We start from the raw sequence: 26,173 nt of genomic DNA on the forward strand, positions 1-26,173 counted from the left end.
CGCTAAGGTTACAAAGCGATATATAAGTGCCGACCATTTACCAGTTAGCATTTTCTCTGTTCAGGCATTAGAGGAGGCGGAGTTATTATTGCAGAAGGAGGAGTCTGAGTGGGAGCGGTCCATGGATGGGCTCGGTCACAATAAACTCTTGACTCCTGATGAGGAAGAGTTGTTCCATGTAAACACAGAGTGCACGATCACCGAGTGCCTGCAGGAGGCACTTTACAAGAGACGGCAGCTCACACACACCCTCACTGAGAGGTAAGACCAGACATGGAAGGAGTTAAAGTTGTGTGGAAAATACTTTCTAGAAAAAGAAGTCAACCAAAGTGTGTGTGTGTGTGTGTGTGTGTGTTTGTGTGTGTGTAGGTTGAGGATGGAGATCAGGAGGCAGCAGGTGATGGAGGATCTGAGGGAACAGCAGGAGCTGAAGAGGCTTTACACACATTTTGACCAGGTAATAGTGTGTATGTATTTGCGTTTATGTGTGTGTGTGTGTGTGTGTGTGTGTGTGTGTGTGTGTGTGTGTGTTAGGGTTAGACCGATATTGGATTTTACCGATATCAATAACAATGTTGGGCAGTATCTGCCGATAACTGATTAATCAACAGATAGTCTTGATAAAATTATACTGAAATGAAAACATAATACTAAAAGAAAAATATTGCTGAACTTTTATTACAAAAATGAACAGTACTAACTGTAACATGAAAATGTACTGTACTTTTTAAAATGAATATATGTATATCTCACAAAAGTGAGTACACCCCTCACATTTTTGTAAATATTTGATTATATCTTTTAATGTGACAGCACTGAAGAAATGACACTTTGCTACAATGTAATGTAGTGAGTGTACAGCTTGTGTAACAGTGTAAATTTGTTGTCCCCTCAAAATAACTCAACACACAGCCATTAATGCCTAAACCGTTGGCAACAAAAGTGAATACACCCCTAAGTGAAAATGTCCAAATTGGGCCCAGAGTGTCAATATTTTTTGTGGCCACCATTATTTTCCAGCACTGCCTTAACCCTCTGGGGCATGGAGTTCACCAGAGCTTCACAGGTTGCCACTGGAGTCCTCTTCCACTCCTCCATGACGACATCACGGAGCCGGTGGATGTTGGAGACCTTGTGCTCCTCCACCTTCCATTTGAGGATGCCCCACAGATGCTCAATAGGGTTTAGGTCTGGAGACATGCATGGCCAGACCATCACCTTCACCCTCAGCTTCTTTAGCAAAGCAGTGGTCGTCTTGGAGGTGTGTTTGGGGTCGTTATCATGCTGGAACACTGCATATTGATCATGCTCTAATTCAGTATGTCACAGTACAGGTTGGCATTTATGGTTCCCTCAATGAATAGACATATGAGTGCTGCCAGCATTGCTGCAGAGGTTGAAGGGGTGGGGGGTCAGCCTGTCAGTGCTCAGACCATACGCCGCACACTGCATCAAATTGGTCTGCATGGCTGTCGTCCCAGAAGAAAGCCTCTTCTAAACATGATGCACAAGAAAGCCCGCAAACAGTTTGCTGACATGGATTACTTGAACCAAGGTAAACTTATTTGGTTCAGATGGTGTCAAGCATGTTTGGCTGCAACCAGGTAAGGAGTACAAAGACAAGTGTGTCTTGCCTACAGTCAAGCATGGTGGTGGGAGTGTCATGGTCTGGGGCTGCATGAGTGCTGCCGGCACTGGGGAGCTACAGTTCATTGAGGGAACCAAGAAGGCCAACATGTACTATGATACTGAAGCAGAGCATGATTCCCTCCCTTCGGAGACTGGGCCACAGGGCAGTATTCCAGCATGATAACAACCCCAAACACACCTCCAAGACGACCACTGCCTTGCTAAAGAAGCTGAGGGTGAAGGTGGTGGACAAACCCTATTGAGCATTTGTGGGACATCCTCAGACGGAAGGTGGAGGAGCACAAGTTCTCGAACATCCACCAGCTCCGTGATGTCATCATGGAGGAGTGGAAGAGGACTCCAGTGGCAACCTCTGAAGCTCTGGTGAACTACATACCCAAGTGGGTTAAGTCAGTGCTGGAAAATAATGGTGGCCACACAAAATATTGACACTTTGCACCCAATTTGGACATTTTCACTTAGGGGTGTACTCACTTTTGTTGCCAGCGGTTTAGACATTAATGGCTGTGTGTTGAGTTATTTTGAGGGGACAGCAAATTTACACTGTTACACAAGCTGTACACTCACTACTTTACATTGTAGCAAAGTGTCATTTCTTCAGTGTTGTCACATGAAAAGATATAATCAAATATTTACAAAAATGTGAGGGGTGTACTCACTTTTGTGAGATACTGTGTATATATATATATATATATATATATATATATATATATATATATATATATATATATATATATATATATATATAAACTATTAATAAATAAAATAAAAGTAACTGAACTGAACCAAAAAATAACAACTAAACATAGTGACATCCAAAAAGAATCAAAAACTGTATAATGACAGCGGACCATTCTCAGCTGCTCCATAACAGACAGGAAAAAACAGTGTGGATTTTTGCTGTTAACCGATAGTTCCAGCAGTACTGATGCAAAAAATGATCAATCGGTCGACCTCTAGTGTGTGTGGGTGGAGGATTTCCATTCCGTTGTGTTAGTTAAACTCTGTAGTGTGTGTGTGTGTGTGTGTGTGTGTGTGTGTGTGTGTGTGTAGGATCTTCTCCTTGTTGCCCTGCTCGTCAAACTCAGTGGTGTTTCAGAACCAGTTCTGCAGCAACTCCTGTGCCTCCTGCTGCCTACACATCCTGAAGGAGACCTACAATCACTCATACAAACACTTGCACCTAAAGAAGGGTAACACACATACACACACACACACACACACACACACACACACAAAAAAAAATACACTCCCAATCTCATACGCTAATGCTTATGCATGTTGTGCATTTGTGTATTGCGAGTAGGCGGATGTTAGGACCCTGCTGCCATCTGGTGGACAGACTGAGGAATGATGTAATCAGCAAGCACACATCACTTGGCTCTCACGCGCACATTGACAGGTGAGGACGTTGGCTACTGCGCTCTACGTTCCCTATTCGTGTCATATTCCTTTGTAGTCTTGTAGATGCATCATTAACATCACACAAGTGAAAATATTAAGCACTGTAAATTTTTGCCATCACACATCATAATGAATTCTGTGTAAGCTCTGCTCAACGAGGAGAGGACAAGTAAGCAAGCCCTTTAAAAACTTCTCTATGGGATCTAATTTATATCGAACATACACTACTTTCTAACTTTGGGTTGTATTCAGAGTTGAGTTGTGAGCGCGGTGTACTTAATTCCAAAAATGGACACGCACCTATCAGCCATATCATTAAAACCACTTACAGTTGAAGTGAATAACATTGATTATCTCATTTCACTGGTTCCTGTCAAGGGGTGGGCTATATTAGGCAGCAAGTGAACAGTCAGTTCTTGAGTTTGATGTGTTGGAAGCACGAAAAATGGGCAAGAGTTAGTATCTGAGCGACTTTGACAAGGGCCAGATTGTGATGTCTAGAAGACTGGGTCAGAGCATCTCCAAACAGCAGGTCTGCTTAAATATCGACACAACTTTTTGACTCAAATTCCCAACTCTGAATATGGCCCATCATTGTTAATTAACGGCAGTCTATTCTTTAGAATTGAGTTTGTGTGTGAGTGAGAGGCTGTGAACCTTTAGTGAGTTAAGCTCCTCGGACTCCCATGATGCACTGTACTCCTCAGAATGCTGAAGAAGAAGCAGAAGCTTATGGAAAAGCTCTTCTCCGGATCTCATGCAGACAATTTAGGCCCACTTCCAGCAAGCAGCCAGCCAATCACTGCACCCACTACACAAAAGGAAGACGCTTCTAATGTAGTGGAAGAGACCACACTGGAGGGGGTGGAGTGTACAAGCCATGCTGGTGTAGTGGAAGTGGCTGCAGGAAGTGAAATGGTGGAAGAAAGACTGTTTACTGTCCGCTGTGCACCAGGAGGAAACCTGGAACAGACACATATGGGACATACTACACACGCTACACATACACCAGACACTGCAGAGGCATCAAACATGTCACACAATCACAGAAAGAGGAGGAAGTTCAAGTTTAAGAAGGGAGCAGTGGCTCCTCAAGAGCAGACATGACGAGCAGACACAACTAATCTCACTTTACAATTAAATCAAATGTAAATGTTTAGTTGGAAATGGCAGTTATCACTGACAAGCTACACCAAGTTCAATTACAATGCCCATGAAATGGCTTGAGAGCTGGGATTTTGATTCTGCACATTGATGTATTTCTTTTTGAAACTGGAAGACGGAGTGTTGAAGGGCTTGACACATTTCCCACACAGACAACAGCATTCGAGTTAAACATTTTTATATACTATCTTATTACTGTCTTATTATTATTATTATGCCTGCAGCACAAAGAGACTCGTAGAAAAAGCTCTAAAACATCTAGTTTTGAGTTCATCGGGCTTTTAATCAGACAGGTGTGTACTTTGCTGCTTTGTCGTTTCTAAAGGACTGCCCTTTATAACTGTAATAAAATTCTTTTAGATCAGTATTGTGTGTTCGTATTTACAGGGTTGGTGAGTAATAATCAAGTAACAAGTATGTAATTAAGGTGTTCCCGTATCAGCCAGCTCCAGCTGCTCGTTCTCACTAAACACATGAAGACATGATCTTGGGGTTTACACTCAGTAGAGTTCCATTATGAGTGGGTTAGGAGCAAGTTCTGACTCAGCCTGTTTATCTCATAGAAAAACAATTTTCACATAAAACTTATTTACAGCACTTTTTATCTAACCTACTTTCATTAGACCACTCTGTAGGTCACATTCTGCACTCAAATAATTTTACACCACCAGCTCCACTATGCTATTTGAATACAATTGATTTGCAATAAATACATTTACCCTGTTTCTAAACCTATTGGGAATCATTTATCAGTCTTTTAGTAAAGTTGTGTAAATCTTTGCATAAGCCAAACCAAACAAAAAAATTCTGCCGGATTTACAAATGTTTTGATTTTCTTTAGTAGTCATTTGTGTATGGTAATGAATGTCAGTCACCCATAAATTACCAGGTGCATTCACGGCACAGATGATTTGCATGTGGTGATGCCCACAAAACTCAAAACCCATAAAAGGCAAAGCTCACACAGCTGAAATGATGAGAAAATGGCAAAAAACAAAAAAACAAAAAAAAAACATTGATAGTAAAACACCATATACAACTAGATACTTCCAGTTTTAATTAACATTTTGAGAAATTATCTATACATTCCCTTAAGTATAATTTCTCGGTACTCAGTCCACCTCTGCTTAAATAATGATGGCTTATCCCAATATAGCTAAATTACTGTATAGATCACATTACTGGCTATAGAGTGGACGTATTCACCAATTGTGTGTACACGTATTGGAAACATGCTTGCTCTGGATGTATCTTAGTGTCTCTCGTGTGCAGCCAATGTTTACTTGGCAAGAGTATGATTGTATACTGACTACTGGTGAAAATATCGCATATCACTCAGTCAAATAGACAATAATATATACTATGCAAAAAGCATTGGCGAGTTCAGTTTCTGGCAATAAATGAACTTGCTTTCAGTGGGTATAGTAATTAGGGAGATAAGACTGGGTTAACTTTTTGAGCACATCATCCAAAAAGAACTCAAACTTGGAGATATAATGAACATAATCCCAGACAATACAAAATACACGTCAACGTCAATTGAAACAAACATGATGATATGTTATTTTCTGTTGTGCCATGTAAACTGTACAGATGTATCAGAAAATATAATAATTATAAAAAATTCCTTAAATTTATATAGCGCTTTTCTAGGCACTCAAAGTGCTTTACATTGTATGGGGGGAAATCTCCTCAACGACCACCAGTGTGTAGCATCCACCTGGATGATGCGGTGTGCCCAGGGTGCCAGAACGCCCACCACACACCAGCTGTTGGTGGTGAGGAGAGTGACGTAGCCAATTCAGGGATTGAGATTATTATGGGGCCATGATAGATAAGGGCCAATGGGGGAATTTCGCTAGGACACCAGGGTTATACCCCTACTCTTTTACGAGAAGTGTCCTGGGATTTTTAAGGACCACAGAGAATCAGAACCTCCGTTTAATGTCTCATCCAAAAGACATTGCTGTTTTGTGTCCCTGTCACTATACTGGGGTTTTAGAACCCCGACAGGCCACAAGGTGAGCACCACCTGCTTGTGGCCTCACTTGTACCACTTGCAGCAGCAACCTTAGTTTTCCCAAGGAGGTCTCCCATCCAGGTACTGGCCAGGCTCAACCCTACTTAGCTTCAGTGGGAAACCAGGTAAGAACTGCAGGGCGATATGACTTTAGCCGAAGAGATGTTAGGTGTCTAATGTTTGCTTTTTAATTTTTCACTGGAGGTCTGAGACTACTATAGCTAAAAACAAAACAAAACAAACAAACAAAATAATATATATATATATATTTTTAAAAAGTGTAAATAAGATTGCAGAGATTAACCATATCATTTGAAGTGTGTATTTCAAAATTTGGATATGCATTTAGAGAAAAGATGTGCTAATGTACCGAGCCAGAACAAAATAATTAACCAAAAAAGTAAACACATATTGGATGAATAAAAATATTTGGGGTACCCAGAAAAAGGTACACTTTATTTAATCGTTCTTTTACTGGCACAACTGGATGCAGCAAATGCAGCATTAGGATGGAAAATGTCTTTGTGAATGCAAAAAAATTTTCTGTTAAATGAGGTGGAAAAAACTCTTCTAAAGAAGATGTTGGAGATTCACATGTACATACACACACGCACGCACACGCACACACACACACACACACACACACACACACACACACACACACACACACACACAAAATCTGCATGCTTTACTAAATAATTAACAATAGGGGTTTACAATAAACAAAACATATCTAGAACAGATCTTTTTACTTTGGGCCAAATCGCAATGTGAGCGCTGCAACAAGAGCCATAAAAGAAGAACTAAACCACTATAAGCATTGTTTCTGCTCTGGCATAGCCTGGATAAAATGTCTCTGTATAGAGATCTTTGAATAAAAGTAAAGAAGAAAATGTTCTGCACCAGATTACTATTAACTCTCTTTAAGGTTTACTTAAATTAAATCCCATCATAAACTGAATCTAATCCCCCGAAGGAAATAAAATCCTGTCTCAAAGTGAATCGTTGGCCATCTGTCTATCTGTCCATCTATCTATCTATCTATCTATCTATCTGTATAACGATTATCTTACAGAGATAAATTTCTATTTTGTTAGACAATGGACAAAAGTAATAGATCACATTTCCAAAAAAACAATAAAAAATCTTCAAGGCATTCTAGTATTTTACCTGCAAAAAAAACAAAAATCATACCTAAGAGAATCATTTTTAAACGCAAAGGCAAATTATGCTTTCATTTCATGTTTTATTTATTATTGCTCAGTATTATTTCCATACTTAGAAATGTATGCATGAGACAGAACAAGGAGAGTCCAAAATTTCCAAAATGAATCATGCTGAATCATAGTCTTAACTAAAACTCATCCTAAATTAAACTTTGTATCAAATCAAATCCCAGACTGAAACTTAGTCAAAAGTAAGTTGAAACTGTGCACAGTTATACCAATATTATCCCCAAAAAAGAAACCCAGGCCAAACTAAATCTTGTGTAATAAAATTGGAATATTAGAATATAAAGAAATATAAAAAACATATCTTAAGCACTATGTACCTTTTGCTAATTGTAGAGCAAAACCTAAATGATTAGAAACAAAACACTGGTGCGTTTTCTGATGTACAATTGAAACATACTCTGACAGGTTTGCAGAAACACTCATGGAAACCAAATAACACCTTAAAGCTTCACACATTAAACAACAACAAAAAATAATCAGTATAGTGGTATGTGCATGGCTGTGATCTCTCAGAGAAATTCAAGTCTTCAACATCACTGGCACCGAGACGCACAAGAGAACATGATCCATCACACTGTGTATGATTCCAAAAGAAGTCATCACAGTGTTTTTAGTTTTTTAGTTTTTACAGAAAGACATTACCTGGGTTCTGAAATAGAAGTTCTAATGAGAGAGTCTCTGTTTTTCACATCAAATATGAATTTCTGTTGTTTTTTTTTAAAGGATAGCTGTGGATCTCTTGAGGAACACAGCCAATACATCATACAGATGGCACTGTAACTTTTTGCTTTGTATCAATAAAATACAAGTAAAGTTTCTTTCAGGTACAAGTAATGAGAACAGATCATTCAAGTGATTCAAGTGATTTCTTAAAAGGTCAAAAAAAAAAAAAAAAAAATTAAACAGCACCAGAAATTTGGAAGAACTGAACCCATTACACTCCCTGAAAAACCCAGCCTAACCCTGCTACATTTCCTTCCTAATAGTTTCTCTACAGTGGCTGAATAATTCATCATATTTTATGAGTAATATGCTTTAGTACGAATAAATCAATGATGAGCTGGGAGTTTAAGGGGCTAACCAATATCAATATATATTAACCATATAATCAGATCAATTCATCCCAGTTAAGATTATAGACCTGATATTTCCTCATTCAAAACATCAAAATACAGTAGATGATCCTCCAGCCCTGCTCACTGTGGTGGTCATTAATAAACTCATTCTTTTATATTTTCTTTTTTTTTGCCCACAGTCATATCTGCTGTCTCTCGCTGGTTATCGCTAACCTGAACCCGGTGTTTTGCGTGTTAGATTTAGCACCAACAAACACGCTCTGGGAGAAAATAAGAGCACCTGTGGAGTTGAGAAGTGTTTGAGGAGTGTGTTACAGAGTGTGTACAAGTCTCTTGAAAGTGCTCAATGCGTGAAACATCAGCTCACGGAGGGTGCGACAGTTCCTGTAGCCATCTCATCCATCTCAGAAATTCAGAATTCCTCTCGTTGTCTCTTCAGAACGAGGAGGAAAAACAACATGCTATTCATTCTGTCTAAACACAAAGGGATAAAAGCAGAAAGCTTTTCTTTCCATCCAGTCAAATGTTTGTCTTCCATCTTATTATATTAGGGAGAAGGGTCAAAGGCTTGTCTTGTGTCCAAAAGTAAAGGTCAAGATCTCACCTTTCAGTTCAATCACAATGCAGTGCAGAGAAATCGAAAAAATATCTTTGAATCTTCCTTTTTGGTATAGTTACTATGGAGAGAAAGCAAGCTCTTGCTTTTGTCTAATCATAATGAAAAGAAACCCAATAGCTGTTCTTTTTCTTGTCCATTCATAAGGGGAAGGTGAAGATGGCATTCTGTTTACTCACAGTAAAGAGAAATCAAATTACAGTAGCAAGAAAGCCAATAGTTATGCTTTTTGTCCAGTCACGGACATCATTTTAAACAAGTTCATCCAATCACAGGAGAGAGAAGCAGCCAAGAGCTGTGTAGAGACCAAGAGCTGTGCTTCCCATCCAAACAGTAGACAGGTTGGGTTGCATAGTCGACTATTACTAGTCAACATTGTGGAAGACTATGCTGAGAAAAATCTTTTATTATGATTGCTATTATTATTATTATTATTATTATTTTCTTTGAATTTTTGGGACATTATCACTTTCGAATCAATTTCATGGTTAAACGTAGAGCAGTGTGCAGAACTGTTTTTTAAGGGCCCACCCGAATTCTGACCACTCTCTATCCTATTGTGGTTGTTTGTATGCACCCATGACATTTTCTAATGAAGTTAGTATTTCCAAAAATATCATGTAAAAGGTACATGAATAAACAAATGAGTGAAACCCAGTTTAGAGGTGTACAGTATGTGGGACTTCTTCATTGGGAATGCTGACCAATTCCGCAGTTATTATTGTTGAACTTAGTTAGTGCTAGTAGGCTACTTGTCAAAATATAAATATTTTATTTTATAGGATGAAGCAGTTACTGTAGATGAAGGATGAAGCCCTATCTTTGACCCATGAGGTTCATATGTGAAGAAAATAAAACCTGCACACTTCTACAACGTTTTTGTTGGGTCCGGCATGATCCGAGTCTCGATGCAAAAATCTACTCCAGTGTACCCCAGACGTGGTTAAGACATTGCTCAGCACTGCATGAGCACCACGCCATGATCAAACACCTTAATCAATGTGGCTTTTCTTTATTCCGCGTGTATCTGACTCCCACTCACATGTCAGGATTGTCACGATGCACGCAGCTAGTTAAGTGTTCTATCTTTAAGTCTCTAATGGTTGTAAAACATTGTAATTGAAATATGATACACAGATTATTTGGCACATTTATTGCACTGATTTGTTTATTTTTGTATATAAGCGTAGCCTAAATAAATTGAAGCTATAAATGTCATTTTTAGCCTGTACACAGCTGTTAAATGAAGTTTTGATGGTTCTTTGCTATTTTTTTAAATCAGCATTTAAGTTCACTAATAAAGTAGCGAGATTATGAATCATTTGTTGCTTTAACTATGGAAAAGACAACTAGTTAACTACTTTTTTGAATTCGTATTCGAGTTGTGCAACCCCTAGTGGACAGAGGGATGAGATCTCTTGATTTGATCTAATCACAGAGGAGAAAAGCCAAAAGAGCATTTATTTCTGTCTTGTAGCAATAAGCTCCGATCGCTCTTTCTTGTGTGCAATCAAAATTGAGAAGAAAAGGGTATTTTTTCCCTCCTTTTTTGTGGAAACAAGAGTGTTAAAAATGAAGGTAACCCTGGTTCTGAGAACTTGATGTAGGGAATCATCATTACCGTGTGCAAAAGAAACACCATGCAGGTACAGAAGTGGAACCTAAATTTTCCGGAAAACTTCGAAGAGAACGGCAACAGAGTGCATGCGGTAGAAGAGGCTCATAGGAAGGGCGAAATTCAGCACCGTGCTCCAGATGGGGAATCCGAACGATGCTTCCTCCAAACCGTTATCAAACTGTGGCCGGCATCCAAATGCAGGTAGGATCCAGAGCTATATACCGTGCATACACACACAAACAAACACACAGAAACACAGCACAAAAAATTAAGATCTTATTTCAAAGTCTTAACAATTACTGGTAGTGAAATAGCAATGGTAATTTTAACACAGGCATTAATGAAGACCCTTACCGAAATGTTGCACATAAACAGGAAGATGGCGATGTTTTTCAGGACCTGCTTCTGTCTGTTGGGCGTCTCTGGCATTCCGTGTCCAAGAGAATGCGACACATTCCCGTTGTTCCCGCCGTAAGTTTGCTTTTCATTCTCACAGTGTTTATCTGGTGACTCGTACCCATGGTTAATGATACCATCATACACAGCAAAGATTTTCTCATTTCCTTGGCTAGGGTTTAGGATGGAGTTATGGGTGGTGCAAAGGGCAGGCCGTTCTTCAGGCTCACGTCGTCTCCTGTAAAGCGACTCAACGACGAACAGATTCTGCACGCATTTCTCCAAAACTAAAAGTATGGCGTATCCTAAATTGGCCCATCGGTAGGTGGGTGAATTTGTGGCCCCACCCACTGCGATGACACTGCACCAGCAGACAAGCCAGGAGCCAATGGAAGAACCGAGCAGCAGCTTAGAATCGAGCGTCCTGGCTGGATTTGGCGCCGTGTCCATGGGCCAATCCTCAAGCCGATAGATGACCAATCCGACAGCACCGGCGACACTCATGCATGCCAAAATGATGATTCCAAACCAGTAGAACATGGAGATGGCTGCATGGCGTGCCTCCAGTGACTCCTCCACGTGGATGATGTAGATGACGAGCACTGTGATGGCACTGGCAAGTGCCAAGAGCCCAAGGGCTGAGCCAAGCAGCAGGAAAGGTCCGTCTCCTGAGCCTGTTAGCAATGGTGCTGACGATGCTGGCTTCTGATTGGTGCGTCGCTCGAGGGTGCGGCCAACATTTTTCCACATGACGAAGAGCAGCACGGAGACTAAGATGTGGTACTCAATGTTGAAGGGACAGAGATAGTACAGACCGCTGCTGAACATCGAACACGCACTGGTCGTACAGTTACAGTTAGGCTGATTGCCCTCTGCAAGGGATAGACACAAAAGATAAAACACTTTACTGAACTATTACTAGGCATGAAATTATAGACAGAGCATGAGATAAAGAGACAGAGAGAAAGAGGAAAAGATAGAACTATAAAGATACAACTAGGCATGTGTAGTACCAGCTACTGTAACAGCAAGATAAGATGGAGAGGAGGGGTTGGCATTCAGTATGTGTGTGTGTTAACTTTACCCCCAACAGTAAAATTGAAGTATCCGACTGCTGATAATCGTCTCTTGTGGTCATTAAGAGCATGTTCGGCTTCAGTCATCACTCCGTTACTCCAAACCAGCAGGTTGGTGAACACAGCATGAATCACGCCAAACCTAAGACGCATTTACATTTAATTCATTTGGCTGATGCTTGTATCCAAAAGCGACTTACACTTGAGACAGTGTACAACTGAGCAGTCGAGGGTTAAGAGTCCCAACAGGACAAGGGATTTGAACTCGCAACTATTGTACTAGTAAGTGTACTAGTAGATATAGCACAAATTGCATCAATTCTAGTGAAAAATACATGGGCACACACAAATTTACCTTTCAAACGTTTCGTAACGCTTTATGACATCTTTAACGTGAAACCAGAGAAAGTGAACCTGCAAAATGAGAAAGAAAAACATCACAATCATCAGATCACACACATTACACACACAAAGCCATCTTTTCAACATCATCGTCATCAGCTTGAGCTGATTTGGAACCATGCACAAATGTATTATTATTATTAATTTTCAATTTTGTGAAGTTTCATGTTGCTTCAACAGCTCTGCAGTTTCTAAGGTTAAAGGAGCAGTTGCATCAGCACTTATGTGGAGGAGAAAAACAGGACCGAGGAGGCACTTGAACTCTCTCACAGCAGCAAATCAGTATGACTTGTTAGTTGCATGCGAGTTAGCTAACATCATTAATGAAAATCAGCTGAAAAACTCATGAGAGCTCATTACAAAGAAAAACTGGAAATTGAATGGACTCTTGACCATGCTCATGAATCAGTATTGCTGCTTTTCTACTGGGGCTGGTGGCGGAGCTGGAGCCGGTGCTCGCTCAGAACCGGCTGGCGTTTCCACTAAAGCAAGCTGAACACACTACATCATCAACAATGTGGAAGTTACACAACAGACACAAACACAGCACCGTATGCTGCAAATGTCAAATCTCTGTTTTTAGTTTTACAAACTTACAAACTTTCGACCGTTTGGTTCGTCTGGGTCTGCAAGGAGTTAGTGCAGTTTCTCACAAGGCACGAAAATGTGCACGGAGAAAAGTAAATATACACTAATATTTTATATATTTTACCTTTAATGTTTCGATGAGCTTACTTGAGATAGCTCAGTTGAACTAAGTTAGCTATTGTTATACACTGTAATAATAATAATAATAATAATAATAATAATAATAATAATAATCACACAGAATAATTTTTTACAGCTAGCTCTGTGGATGAGGGCAAGACGCTTGGCTGTCGTGTGGGTATATCCTTGAGCATGCCACTGGTGGGATACCGTCGTTCCAGGATTTAATCCGACGCAGTTTATCCCAGAATTATTGCACTATTTCAGTAGGCAGGATGAACAATGTTCTTAATATGCTAATTGGTATTCATAATAGTCGTTTTGGAGGTGATAGATTTATTCACCAAATAAATGTTCTTAATATGTTAATTTGTAGTAGCTAGTTTTGAATATAATGTGAAGAAACAAGACAGAACGTGATTTATTCAATTAAATGTCAATATGTACAATAAAAAAAACTGTGATTAAAAAGTGAATATGAGGTTTAAGTGTCATTCTTTGAACAAGCACACACACACACACACACACACACACACACACACACACACACACACACACATTGAACAACTTTTGTTGCTTGTGCAATCTGCAGCTTGAAAATATTCCAGCAGGTCCTGGTTACTGTCACGGTTACTTTTTTCTGTGTAAGAGAACAGTAAAAAATTTTAATACACTGTAAAGGGAACTAGTGTCATGATAACACATATAGGAATATCTTTGGATAATAAGTTTGTTGTGCAATGCAATGCCATTACCTGCTCTTCTGCTCCTCTGTGTATGTGATGAGGCTAATGTCCCAGAACTAATTTTGAGTCCATGACATCAAAATTTATCATTTTGCTCCGTCCACTGCTGCTTCTGTTCATCTCTCTTCTTTGGTCCCTGTATTCCTTTTGAAGTTTTTTTTTATTTGTCGACCACTTGATTTAGCAGACTGGCTAAAACCTAAGGTGGCCATTTCCCCTGCTATCTCCTCATATACGCGCTTTTTTTTTCTGATGCTACTTTCCAATTTGTCTTGAATTTCTATCGTCGACCAGTTGGCAAGGAGAGCATTGGTCTCTTCTGCCGACCACTGTTGAACCAAAATATTTCATCTTGGTTTCTAATGTTTACCGCAACTCAAAAAAATACCGTCTTTCAAACTGCGGTCTGTACTGAAAGCTCCACATACTGACGTCACCGGTGCCCTTGTTCAAGACTAGCAAGGTTGCAGGGCCGGTTTGGCAACAGGAATTAGGCACCCGGTTTTCTTGTGTGGAAAAGTGCAGCCCAGTTTGAGATTGGATTCTAGCTATGGTTCCAGCCCCAGTGGAAAAGGGCTATTTGAGCCAGATTTCATGTGCTTATAGTGTTATAAAACTTGCATCAAGCAGATGAATGGTTCAGTTGGGCAACACCACAGCCACTGTGTGCCAGTAACTAATCGCACAGATATCTGCAGTGAAATAAAACACTGGTTACGAATGTATCCGTATTTCTGTGAAATGAAATGCGGATGACCGCCAGAGATGGTGCAACATTAATGGATGATCGGAGCGCTAACCAGATAGGTCGAGAAAATAAATACCAATAAAGTCACGTGGTGACGTGAGCTAAGCGGAGGTGATACAAGCCACTGCAGCTCAGTACTCCACCTCGGAGTGTCTTCTTGCACACTCTGAGTGACCAGCAACTCGGGTGGTCATCCAGAATTCACAGAACCATGGTTACATTGTAACCAGTATTCCGTTTCATTCTTCCTGACCACCAGAAACAGTAGTGGATGACTCAGAAAATTCACAAGGAGTAACTCACCAGAAAAGAGCAGGGATCACTGGCAAAGTACAGCCGAGGCCACATCCTGGGATGAAGCAATGTTGACATTATAGAATCTCGCAATGGTACAGGGAGAAGACCATGTCGCCGCAGCACAGATGTCACTAAGAGAGACACCCCTGAAGGCAGCTCACGAAGATGAAACAGCCCTGGGGGAGTGGCAACTAACAGACCTGGGCATGGTTTGTTGGGGCTGCTTGTATGCTAAGGCAATAACCTCAACTACTCACCATGACAACCTCTGTTTAGACAAAGAGGCACCCTTCTTAACGCCACCATAACAAACAGACAATTGTTCTGTCTGTCTTAACAGCGCCATAGCCTCTACATAGCACCTCAAGGCCCATACGGGGCACAGGAGCGGAGAACACTGCTCAAGGCCCGTCGGAAAGAACACAGCTCGATTAATGAACTGGTGGTGGAGCACTTTAGGAAAGAACGCTAGATTGGGCCAGAGGACAACTCCGGTACCCATCTCATGCAGGACTGACTTATGGACAGAGCGTGAAGCTCACCGACCCTTTTTGTAGATACCACAGCCAGAAGAAAAGCTGCCTTCATTGACTTCCATTTAAGACCTGCCCCTCCAATGGTTCAAAGGGGGATTGGCAAAGGGACTCCAAAACAAAGGGTAAACTGGTCTCCACACTGGAGAATGGGGAGAATAAGGGAGAAAAGGGTGCCTCGCACCCTTTAAGAAACTGCAAACCAGATTATGGGAGCCCAAAGATGAGCCATCCACAGGTGAATGGTGTGCAGAGATAGCTGCCACATAAACCTTTAAGGTGGAGGCTGCCCTACCACTGACCAAAAGACCTTGTAGGAAACCCAAAACTACAGAGACCGCACATCGTTCAGGGTCAAACCCACGAGTCTTGCACCACGTACAAAAAGACTTCCGTCGCCACTCAGTGGCTTGCTCAGTTGGGATAAATTCTCACCTTTAATATCTGTATACCATGTTGATATTTCTGTAAAGCTGCTTTGAGACAATGTCTATTGTAAAAAGCGCTATACAAATAAAATTGAATTGAATTGAATTGATAGGCATAAATTGCTCATGTGGAAGCAGCGCTCATGTTAACAGTGTGAACGACCGAAGGCTCACAGTTTGCTAAGAGGGAGCCAGCACCAGAGGCCAGATCCATAACTGTAGGCAGGCCGGGTTCGGTTGCCAAATGCAGCCATCCAGCTGAGACAATAGATCTCTCCTGAGGAGAAGCTGCCTTGGTCTGTCCCTCAGCAAGGTTAGGAGCAAGGGAAAACATGGTCTGGACAGCCGCCGTGGTGCAATCAAAAGCACCCTGTGCCTGCCTTGAGCAATTCTGTGAAGTGTCTCCCAAAGCAGAGGAATCGGAGGAAAGGCATACAGGAGAAAATCTGGCCAATCATGTGACAGCGCGTCCTGCCCCAGTGGACTGGAATTTTCCATCTGGGCAAACCACAACAGGCAATGAGCTGTGTTCTCTGAAGCGAATAGATCCACTTCTGCAACACTGAACTCCTGCCAAATGTTCTGAACGACATCCGGGTGCAGCCTCCACTCACTCGGATGAGGCCAATTTCTGGACAGAGCATCTGCAGCCTGATTGGCTATCTCTGCCAGATAAACAACCTTCGGTGATGCAAACCGTGGGAGAGACCAGGTGAGGATATTGTGAGTGAGCTGTAGCAAGCTTTCTGACCTCGTGCCCCCTTGGTGATTCAGATTGAAAACTGTCAAAGTGTTGTCCAAGTGCATGACGGCCTGTCAGCACCAGGAGGAATTGTCTCAGGGCCAGAAAAACTGCATGTATCTACAGCAGGTTGTTATGATCCATAGACTGCTCCACTGACCATTCACCACTGACACCCCTGTGGTTCCAAACTGCTCCCCAGCCCTTGAGAGATGCATCGGTTGTTACCTCCTCCCGAGAGGGAACATTCCCAATGGAAGGCCTGCTGTCAAAAAGGCGGTGAAGTCTACTGTTGGAGGACATGCACACAACTGCGAGTCACTACGATCCGTCAATGACGTTGACAGACTGTGTCCAGCAGAAAGCTGTTGCTCTGCACCTGCAGGGGAGCAGGTGAAGCAGTCCCAAAGGAATTACAGAAGTGGCCGATGTCAGCATTCCGATCAGCCTCAATAACAGCCCATACTGGAGAGATGCCCCCAGATGAAACTGGTCAAGAATATTTAGGATGTCTGTCATCTGAGACAGAGACAGAGAGGCTCGCATTGTGGATGAATCGATTGTCACCCCAAGGAATGTGATGGATTGCGTGGGAGACAGTGAGCTCTTTGTCCTGTTCACCAAGAGACCCAACTTGTCGACGTGGCCTAGTAACAGCTGGGTATCAGGCACAGCCTGGTCCCTCGTCTGAGCGCAAAGCAAACAATCGTCTAGGTATGGCAGAATCCGCAACCCTTGGCATCACAGGAGTGGCAGGGCAGCCTTCATACACCTCGTAAACACTCAAGGGGCTAGAGAAAGACCAAAGGGTAGGACCTTGAACTGGTAAGTCTGGTTTCTGAAGCTGAAGCGTAGGAATTTCCTGTTATGCACAGCAATAGGAACGTGAAAATATGCTTCCGTCAGGTCGACACTCGTGAACCAATCTCCCTCCGTCACGAACCAAAGAATGTAGGCCATGCTGAAGGGGAGCTTCTTTAAGAACTTGTTGAGTCTCCTCAAATCCAAAATTGGACGAAAACCTCCATCCCGCTTTGGAGCCAGAAAATATGTGGAATAGAACCCATCCCTTTGAACCAGGGGTTGAAAGTCATAGCTGCTAAAGTGGAGAGCCTCTGAGTTTCAACCATGAGGAGAGCCAGTAGCGCGAACCCTGTAGCTTGACAATGCGTAGCAGTGATGCTAAGGAAAAAGCTTGTACTTACCAGTGGTGAGCAATCCGGAAAACAAAGAAGTTGTTATCAGTCAGACAGCGCAGTGCCAAATGTATCGTCATAGCTTGGGAGGATAAATTTTCGCTGCTCAGAGAAAGCTGCACTTGACGATGAGATGGGAAAAAATCTTCGACTTAATCTGAAGGCAAGAAACACAAAAGATGTGGAGTGCTGAGCCGCAGTGGCTTATATCACCTCCGCTTAGCTCACGTCACCACATGACTTCGTTGGTATTTATTTTCTCTAACTATCTGGCTGGCGGTCAGGAGGAATGAAACAGAACCTGCATTAGTCACTTTGCAGGAAAGAAAGAAGGAAAGAAAGACCCCTAATAATATTACTAAAACATTCCACATAAACACATAAACTCTTCTGGTACACCATCCATCTTTTGATCAGTATTGGGTAAGTTACTCAAAAAAAGTAATCCACGACAGATTACTAATTACTACAGATGCACTGACGTATCGTATAAAGGCAATTTTTCACGATATCGACCATCAGCCCATAATTTAAAAGCATCCGATGATCAGGGCTGATTATATCCTGTCAATCAAAAGAGAGTGGGAAAACACTTCAATTTCGTGCTGTGTGTAAACAAGATGTCTCTTGAGTGGAATGATGACAAAACTGCAGTTTGTCATCTCTGAACGCTCTGCACTGATAAAAATTTTACACCGGAAGTAAGTAGCAGTGAAGCGAGAGTTTTGGCATAGAGTCAATTTTTTTTTTTTGCCACACTGTGCGAGCTGCTCGCGCTGAATTAAAGCGCCAGTACACTGCTGAAAGATTTAAATGAAGATGACTTGACAAAAAAATATATATTGCACAGAAAAATATATTTGTAGAGTAGTGTATTTCATATCCAGTTAATGTTAATATATAAAAATGTTTATATTATATATTACCAGTTTGATGTCAGTGATGAAGTAGAAATGCTTTTGCTTGTGGTGAGTGATTGTGAAGCCTAACATGAGGTTTTTTAGAATTCAGTCAATGGTAATATGAATTAGTAACATTCAATAAGTTAAGAAATCTTACTTTAATCTTCAGAATTTAGTTCGTGTTAATGTTAATTAGAGTAATGTGTTTTCTGTTTATGAGACCAGTTACTGTGAAACAACTTGTTGAAATGGAGACAATAAAGGTTTTATTTGCATTTCTTTCAGAATTGTGGAATTACTTATTATTCATTTAAAAGAAGGCATAAAAGGCAGAACTATTGGTATCGGTTATCGGTATCTGGCGATATCACTGAATAATCGGCTATCGGTATCGGCTGAGAAATTTAGTATCGTGCACCTCTACTAATTACTACTTTAAAATTGTAATCTGATGACATTACTGATTACTGCATGTAAAAATTAATCAGATTACTAATTACTGTACTTTCACATTACTTTCAAAACCTATCAAACCTACAAAAATACACTACAAAGTGAAACTCATAGTTCTTTCAATAATTTTATCACGCATCAATGTATGACATGATCAGGAAAACTTGGATTTATCATAAAACCTGCATCGGGTGTTGTCACTGTTTGTAGGACTACCAGACCAATAGAATATAAAACTTTTCTAACTAGGCTCATTTGGTGTCACTTGCCAAGGGGAGGCACAACTAAACTATCATTGTCTGGGTTGCATAGTATGCTATCTTTCCTTATGCTCTGCTCATATCATGTTTACGTAAACTGGAACTCTGGAAAACTGGAAAAATAGACACTCATTTACACACCTTGTTTTCCTGCTCAGCATCAGAGGATGTTACTGTTTCAGTTTCCCCTTTACTGGTTTAAAATAAATAAATAAATAAATAAACCAGCATATATCCATTTTTCCTCACACTGACTATGTGAGCTAGCATTTGGCAGAATTGAGAGACCTGTCAGCCAATACGACACGAGTATTTTCCCATATATTCCTGTAAACCCTGTCTGATTAGTAAAAGAAATTCAAATTAAATTAGTCTCTGTTCACTGAAGATATAAAATTAGGAAGTCTTCTTTTACTGACATTCAGTTAATTAGTGCCAAAGCGCTCCAAGTGGAGAATTATTCAGGGAAAAGAAAAAATCTTAGGGGCAAAACTAATTTTTTTTTAAACTAATTGATTTACTTTAAAAGATTTTTCTTAACAGTAAATTTGTAACGTATAAGTAACATAATATTATTGTCATGAGTAACAGTAGTCAGATTACATAAATTTTAAATGTAAAGTGTTACATTACTGTGTTATCAGAAAAAGTAATTAGATTACTGTTACGTGTTACTTTGTAACGCGTTACACCCAACATCTGAACCACTTACCCTACACAGGGTCATGGGAAACCAGGATAATATCCCAGGGGACTCGGGGCACAAGGCAGGGACAACACTGGAAGGGGTGCCAACCCATTGCACAGTGCACAATCACACACTATGGACAATTACAATGCATGTCTTTGGACTGGGGGAGGAAACGCCCAAAGCACACAGACAGCAGCATGAATCAAACCCCAACCTTGGAGGTGTGAGGCAAACGTGCTAACCACATCGATGGAATCCTTTTCCCTCAGTACAGCAGTGCAATATTGTCTGCCTGAAAATTCTGTTTTGTTTCCACTGTCACTGTGCCCATACAGTGTCCATTTGAAAAACTTAACAGCTATGTGCTAGCTACCTAAATCATTACCCTCCTTTCTAGTCACATATGAGCCATCTGAATGCACCATGAGACCTTGCCCCCTGGTCTCTCACCACACACTCTCACCTGTGACACTGTGTGAAGTGCATGTATGACGGGGTAGACGCCAAGTATGGGAGACACACACTCCTGATAACCGACAAAGTTCCCAACACGGAAAGCATCTGTGATGAGTGAGAGCAGAGCAAGCAGAGTCAGACCACCTGTAGTCAAAAAACAACAACAACAACAAAAAAAACACTTAAATTAAAACTTTGCATAGCATATTAACATAAACCAAATGAACACTTTCTATGAAGTCTTACAGTGCTGAATTAACACTTTTGCACTGAATTCTTTTTTACATTCTTATTTATTTATATAATGAATATTTCATTATGCCCCAAGTTCGCAATTGTGTCCTAAAGTCACATTTTTATTGCTAACAATTTCATCCTCATCAAACCATTCAGTGAGTCCTCCTGCCCTGTAGATGGAGGTGGGGTCATCCTAGAAGAGACCACTCCCATCAGGATAGAAATGTTTCATCACTTTGGATTGATTTGCACTGACCATTCCCTTTTCCCCAATAAGGTGTGTAATGGCTTGGCTCGGCAAATTACCCGCAATCCTCCGCGTTATCACTATTTCCACTGCCAAGCAAACCATGCTGAGACTAAAGCACCTGTGCTGAATTTGGTTACCCTTCTTACCCTGGTATCATTCGAGCCAAGCTAGGAGCCAAGCAGAGTGCACATGATGTATTTACATGTTTTAAATGTCTCCGATTCATGTTCATTTATCCACAGTAATATTCTTTCATCACTATGTAGCTTAATCATACATTTTTCCACTGTGATCCAGGTAAGGCTCTTCATACTCTCAAGGCTACTGTTATGCGACACACAAACTCAGCCAGGATTTGCACACTCTCAGATATAAAGGTACCAAACTATACCTTTCCTTGGTGGTACTATCAAGGGTACATCTTTTTTACCTTATGTATGTCCGGGTTTCACCTAAAACTATGAATGTATAGTTTTTATTGTTTTTGTTTTTAAAAAAAGGTATGTAATGGGACTTTAAGGACCATTGATACACACTAAAAGGTACAACACCTGCACAGGTACATACCACTAGACCTACAAAAGATGTACCCCTGTAGTCCTTGGTTATGGGTTTGACTTCAGACAGCCACATCTACCTGTCTGTCTGTCTTTCTGTGGCTTTTATTACTATTAATAATCTGAATCTGAATGCACGTAAAGCGCAGCTGGGTACCTCGGATCCAGCTGGTGGCCGCGTCAGCGTCTCTCTCCGGCGGCTCATTGCGCTTGCGCTCCAGGCGCGCCACGTAGCAGATCATCCACAGCACCTGCATGAGCATGAGCGTGGTGAGGAAAGCCAGCACCGTCTCCTCGGTCACGGTCGGTCCCTGGTACGCGAGCGCGAGCATGAGCGCGAGGCCCACGAGCAGCAGGTTGATGCCGTACTGCGCGCTCAGCACCTCGCCGTTCTTCTGCGGGTACTTCCGGCTCAGGCTGCCGCGTAGCGTGGCCAAAATCTTCATCTCGCGCGCCGAGGACGAGGAGGAAGAGGAGGCTGAAGACGAAGAGGACGAACTGGGACAGTACTTGTTCACAAACTTCACATCGGGCCCGCTGTGCTCCAGCATTTTTGCTCTGCAATCCAACAGCGCTGATTCAAATGATACGAGATGCCTGCTCAGGTGTTCCTGAGAGCGCGTTTCCAGCATCCGGTTCGTGTTCGCTGTAATCTACCTATATACCCCTCTGGAAATCTGCAGATTAGGAGCTGGAGGTCGAGTTTCAGTCCACTTCAGCCTTTCTGAGCAACCAGTGATGCCAGATATTCATCCAATGAACAAGCTGAGAAGGGACAAGCTGCTTAAAATGCACTGAAATCCGATTTAAAGCGCGTTATGCGGAGGAACGAGCGCGTGCCAAAAAACATCATTCACCGACAAACACTATGAAGCCTATCGGCCGTGCGTAAAATGCGCGTATTTTCACTTTCCAACTGGCCCAGAGCGTGAGATTCTCTTGCAGAATGTAAGAATATAGGCGCTTTTTTGGCAGCACTCGCTTGCACTCTTCACCTCTGCGCAGCTCCGTGTGGGTCCAGTGGAAATGAACTGAGGCTTATTTAGCTTTTCTTTCTTCCTTGGGTCTGATGGGAAAGCAAGGGGGAAGCGGGGTTTCGCGTTTCACTGGTCATTGGTCAGTCCGACAATGGTCCTTTATGGAATCGCCTTTGTGTGACACGCAACGCCGACATGGCTCAGGTAACCTTCCAGAAAACGCAAAAAAAGAAGAAAAAAAAAGAACTTGTCTCCATATCCCATAGCGTGTTTGTTTCATTAAACCAACGCAGACAGGACGAGAAAGAAACAGAACCAAATACCAAACATAGAACACCATAAACCCAGTGAAATGTTAGTTTAGGTTTATTTGATACCAAAGAAAAATGCGATTTAACTGTGCGCGACATTACAGGGCCCGCGCTAATTAATGTGAAACGGATACAGGCGAGCACTTGAACAAAAGACCCCATTATGACAACGATGATCGGAGAACTTTGAGAGTCTGTCTCTCTCTCTCTCTCTCTCTCTCTCTCTCTCTCTCACACACACACACACACACACACACGATGACTCAAAGGTGGGCGCGCAAATCCGCCATAAATCCTTCATAAATGCAATAAACACGGTGCCAATTAGCAGCGCACGGGATGCAGATATTAATGACATCTGTACTTTAATAGGGACCATGCTCATTCATGCAGTTATCCATTCAGCCTGTCATGTGGCAGCAGGACAATGCATAAAATCATAGAGTATCTCAGGATGCAAAACATGGCACACGGGCTACACAAGCAGAAGACCACACCAGGTTCCAATCCGGGCAACCAAGAACAGGAATCGGAGGCTGTGGTGCACGCAGGGTCACTGACAATGGACCAATTGGAAACACATCGCCTGGTATGTTTCCACTCTTCAGCTCTGAGCCTGAGCCTGTGCCCACGGTAGCCTCATATTCCCCCGTTTTTGGCTGACAGGAGTGGAACCTGATTTGGTCTTCTGTTGTTGTGGCCCAGCTGACTCCAGGTTCGACATGTGCATTGTGAGGTGCTTTCTGCTCTTCGTGGTTATAAATAGAATGGTTATTTGACTTACCATAGTTGTCAAAGTGACCACAGTTGTCAAAGTAAATTTTGATTATGACCCAAGTCGCTTATGTAGTTTTATATTCATCACCTAACATTTTTATACCCCAAGGACTCTAATTTTAATATGGGTTCTAACAGTTACTACCATGAGTCCTTGTTTATTATTTCTTTACGAGGAAAATGAATCAATCTGCAGATGATGCGAGGTGCTGTAAGTACTAACAGTGCTTTGAGCAACAGATCACTTGGTTTGATCTAAATTGCCATTGCTGCATTGTTACACCTTCCATATTGTGAAGAACCATAATGTGGCAATAACTATTTCTCCATCTACAAGATGATCTTATGCACTGTTGGTGGGGCTTAGTGTCGCTCACTAGCTCTGTAATTAGAAGGTATCCATTGCACAGCTAGTACTTTAGACCAGCTGTTAAAATGTCTGATGGAGTTTCACTGATTTGTTGAAGTAGATAAAGTGGCATACTAGTGTTGCTATTACACTTGCTTCTCTCTTTCTCTCTCCATCTCACTAACACTCTCTCTTCCACACTCACACACACACACACACACACACACACATAGTTCTAGGCTTTGCACTGTCTTATATTCCACCAATCACCAGTGGTTATGTTAAGCCATAGGTACATGTTACAGTTGAGGCATCTCAGGTGATGGCTCACAATCAACAGAAGAACTGAAGACAGAAATCGCTAGTTACATACGTAACTGTGGTTCTGTTGCATCAGATAACTGCCATGGTGGTGAGAATCACCTGGATCTCTTCTTGAGTGGAGTAGGGGATTCATCTTGGGTCTCCCTAACCTATAAATGAGACCAGGATGGACAATCCGGAGGCCTTCATGGAACTCTTCAAGCAGTTGCATGGGGATGGCCGGAGGATGAGTACGACCTATGCCTGGTGAAAACGCTTTTTGATTTTAATACAACAATTTGCATTACAAATTATATTATAAACAACAACTTGAGTGAAAAGTAGAATCTTTGAAATATTGACATGAATTTCAGAGATTCTCAGTATTTGATATTGTTGTAATGACAGTGTGCACTCAAGCTGGCATGGACGCCACAAGTCCGAGTTTGTGCAAAACCTTATGATCCATTTTAGATCAAATCAAATTCGTCAAGTTGTCTGAACACAACATGATTAGGCATTTGGGAAATCTGACCTTTGAACAAACCAGTTAACATGATCGTATCACAAATGTGCTTATTTGGGACCTAAAAATAGTGCAGACTGTTGAATATTAAATATTGAAGATACTGAACATGATTGAATTGAACAAAAAGCAGACAGGTTTGCTGCATAAGTATTCATCTGGGTCAATATTTATTAAAAGCACCATTGGCTACAATTATAGCCTCAAATCTTCTAGGATATGGTTTTGAACCACTCAAGTGAACCATTCAGATGAACCTTCTAACATGCCTTTGGGCATCTTCCAAATGGGATTTCCTATGGCATGCCGCTCTTCTTTAAAATCCAGCATTCTTGAGTATACAGGCAACCATGTCAACAACTTTTTCCATCTGATCTCTCCAGCTCGATCAGAGTTACCCTTGTCCTCTTAATTGCTTCTCTCACTAATGCCCTCCTTACTCGGTCACTGACTTTTGGTGGATGGCCTCATCTATGCAGAATCATGGTCATGCCACATTATTATAGTTTGTTTAGGAATGTTCTATAACAAACTTTGGGGTCTTCCAGGAACAGATGGATTTGACATATAAAGATTATGTGACATTATTTGACTAATTAAGTGACTTCTAAAGGCTAATTTAGGGGTTTTCACAGCAATGAGGTGAATGCAGTAAATGTGGAAACAGTTCAAGGGGGATGAATATGCACACGCTCTCGAAAACCATATTTTAGGGTTATAATCCAATTTTAGCAGAAGTACACAAATTCTTTTACTCAATTAAATGAAAATATTAACCGAAACAACACTCTGATAGATGTTTAAGTACAAGCCAGCATGGTGGGGCAGCAGGTAACTTTGTCACCTCACAGAGCCAGGGTCCAGGGCTCAACCCTGAGTTTGGGCTACAGTCCGTGAAGTTTCACACGTTCTCCCCATGTCTGAGTGGGTGTCCTCCTACCTCCCAAAAACATGCTGGCAAGTGGACTGACTACTCTAAATTACCCTAAGATGTGTGTGTCTGTGTGTGTTGCCCCACAATGCACTGATGTCCCATTCAGTGTGTATTCCTGCCTTGCTCCCAGAGTTC

General features: G+C 41.5%; 2 protein-coding genes across 3 annotated transcripts in view; one reads left to right on the plus strand and one right to left on the minus strand.

The window, feature by feature from the left end:
- LOC108275188 (limbin) overlaps positions 1-4,582 on the plus strand; it is a 17,210-nt gene extending 12,628 nt beyond the window's left edge. Inside the window, exons 18-23 of one of the 2 annotated variants that reach the window (XM_053688063.1) lie at positions 65-261; positions 370-457; positions 2,704-2,843; positions 2,957-3,052; positions 3,762-4,206; positions 4,305-4,582. In XM_053688063.1, coding sequence (XP_053544038.1) covers positions 65-261; positions 370-457; positions 2,704-2,843; positions 2,957-3,052; positions 3,762-4,161 — 921 coding nt within the window. In that variant the 3' untranslated portion in view covers positions 4,162-4,206; positions 4,305-4,582. Of the gene's footprint in view, positions 1-64; positions 262-369; positions 458-2,703; positions 2,844-2,956; positions 3,053-3,761 lie in introns of both variants that reach the window. The other variant, XM_053688062.1, reaches the window with a different exon arrangement.
- A 4,787-nt stretch (positions 4,583-9,369) lies between these two features.
- On the minus strand, positions 9,370-23,089 carry otop1 (otopetrin 1). Its single transcript, XM_017485204.3, has 6 exons — positions 22,019-23,089; positions 20,825-20,961; positions 12,611-12,669; positions 12,264-12,397; positions 11,138-12,051; positions 9,370-10,997 (listed from the first exon to the last, which is right to left on the minus strand). The coding sequence occupies exons 1-6, from the start codon at positions 22,491-22,493 to the stop codon at positions 10,827-10,829; spliced, it is 1,890 nt and encodes a 629-aa protein (XP_017340693.1). The 5' UTR covers positions 22,494-23,089; the 3' UTR covers positions 9,370-10,826.
- Between the last annotated feature and the right edge of the window lie 3,084 nt (positions 23,090-26,173).

This window comes from Ictalurus punctatus, chromosome 2 (genome assembly GCF_001660625.3).
Source record: "Ictalurus punctatus breed USDA103 chromosome 2, Coco_2.0, whole genome shotgun sequence".
NCBI lineage: Eukaryota > Metazoa > Chordata > Actinopteri > Siluriformes > Ictaluridae > Ictalurus > Ictalurus punctatus.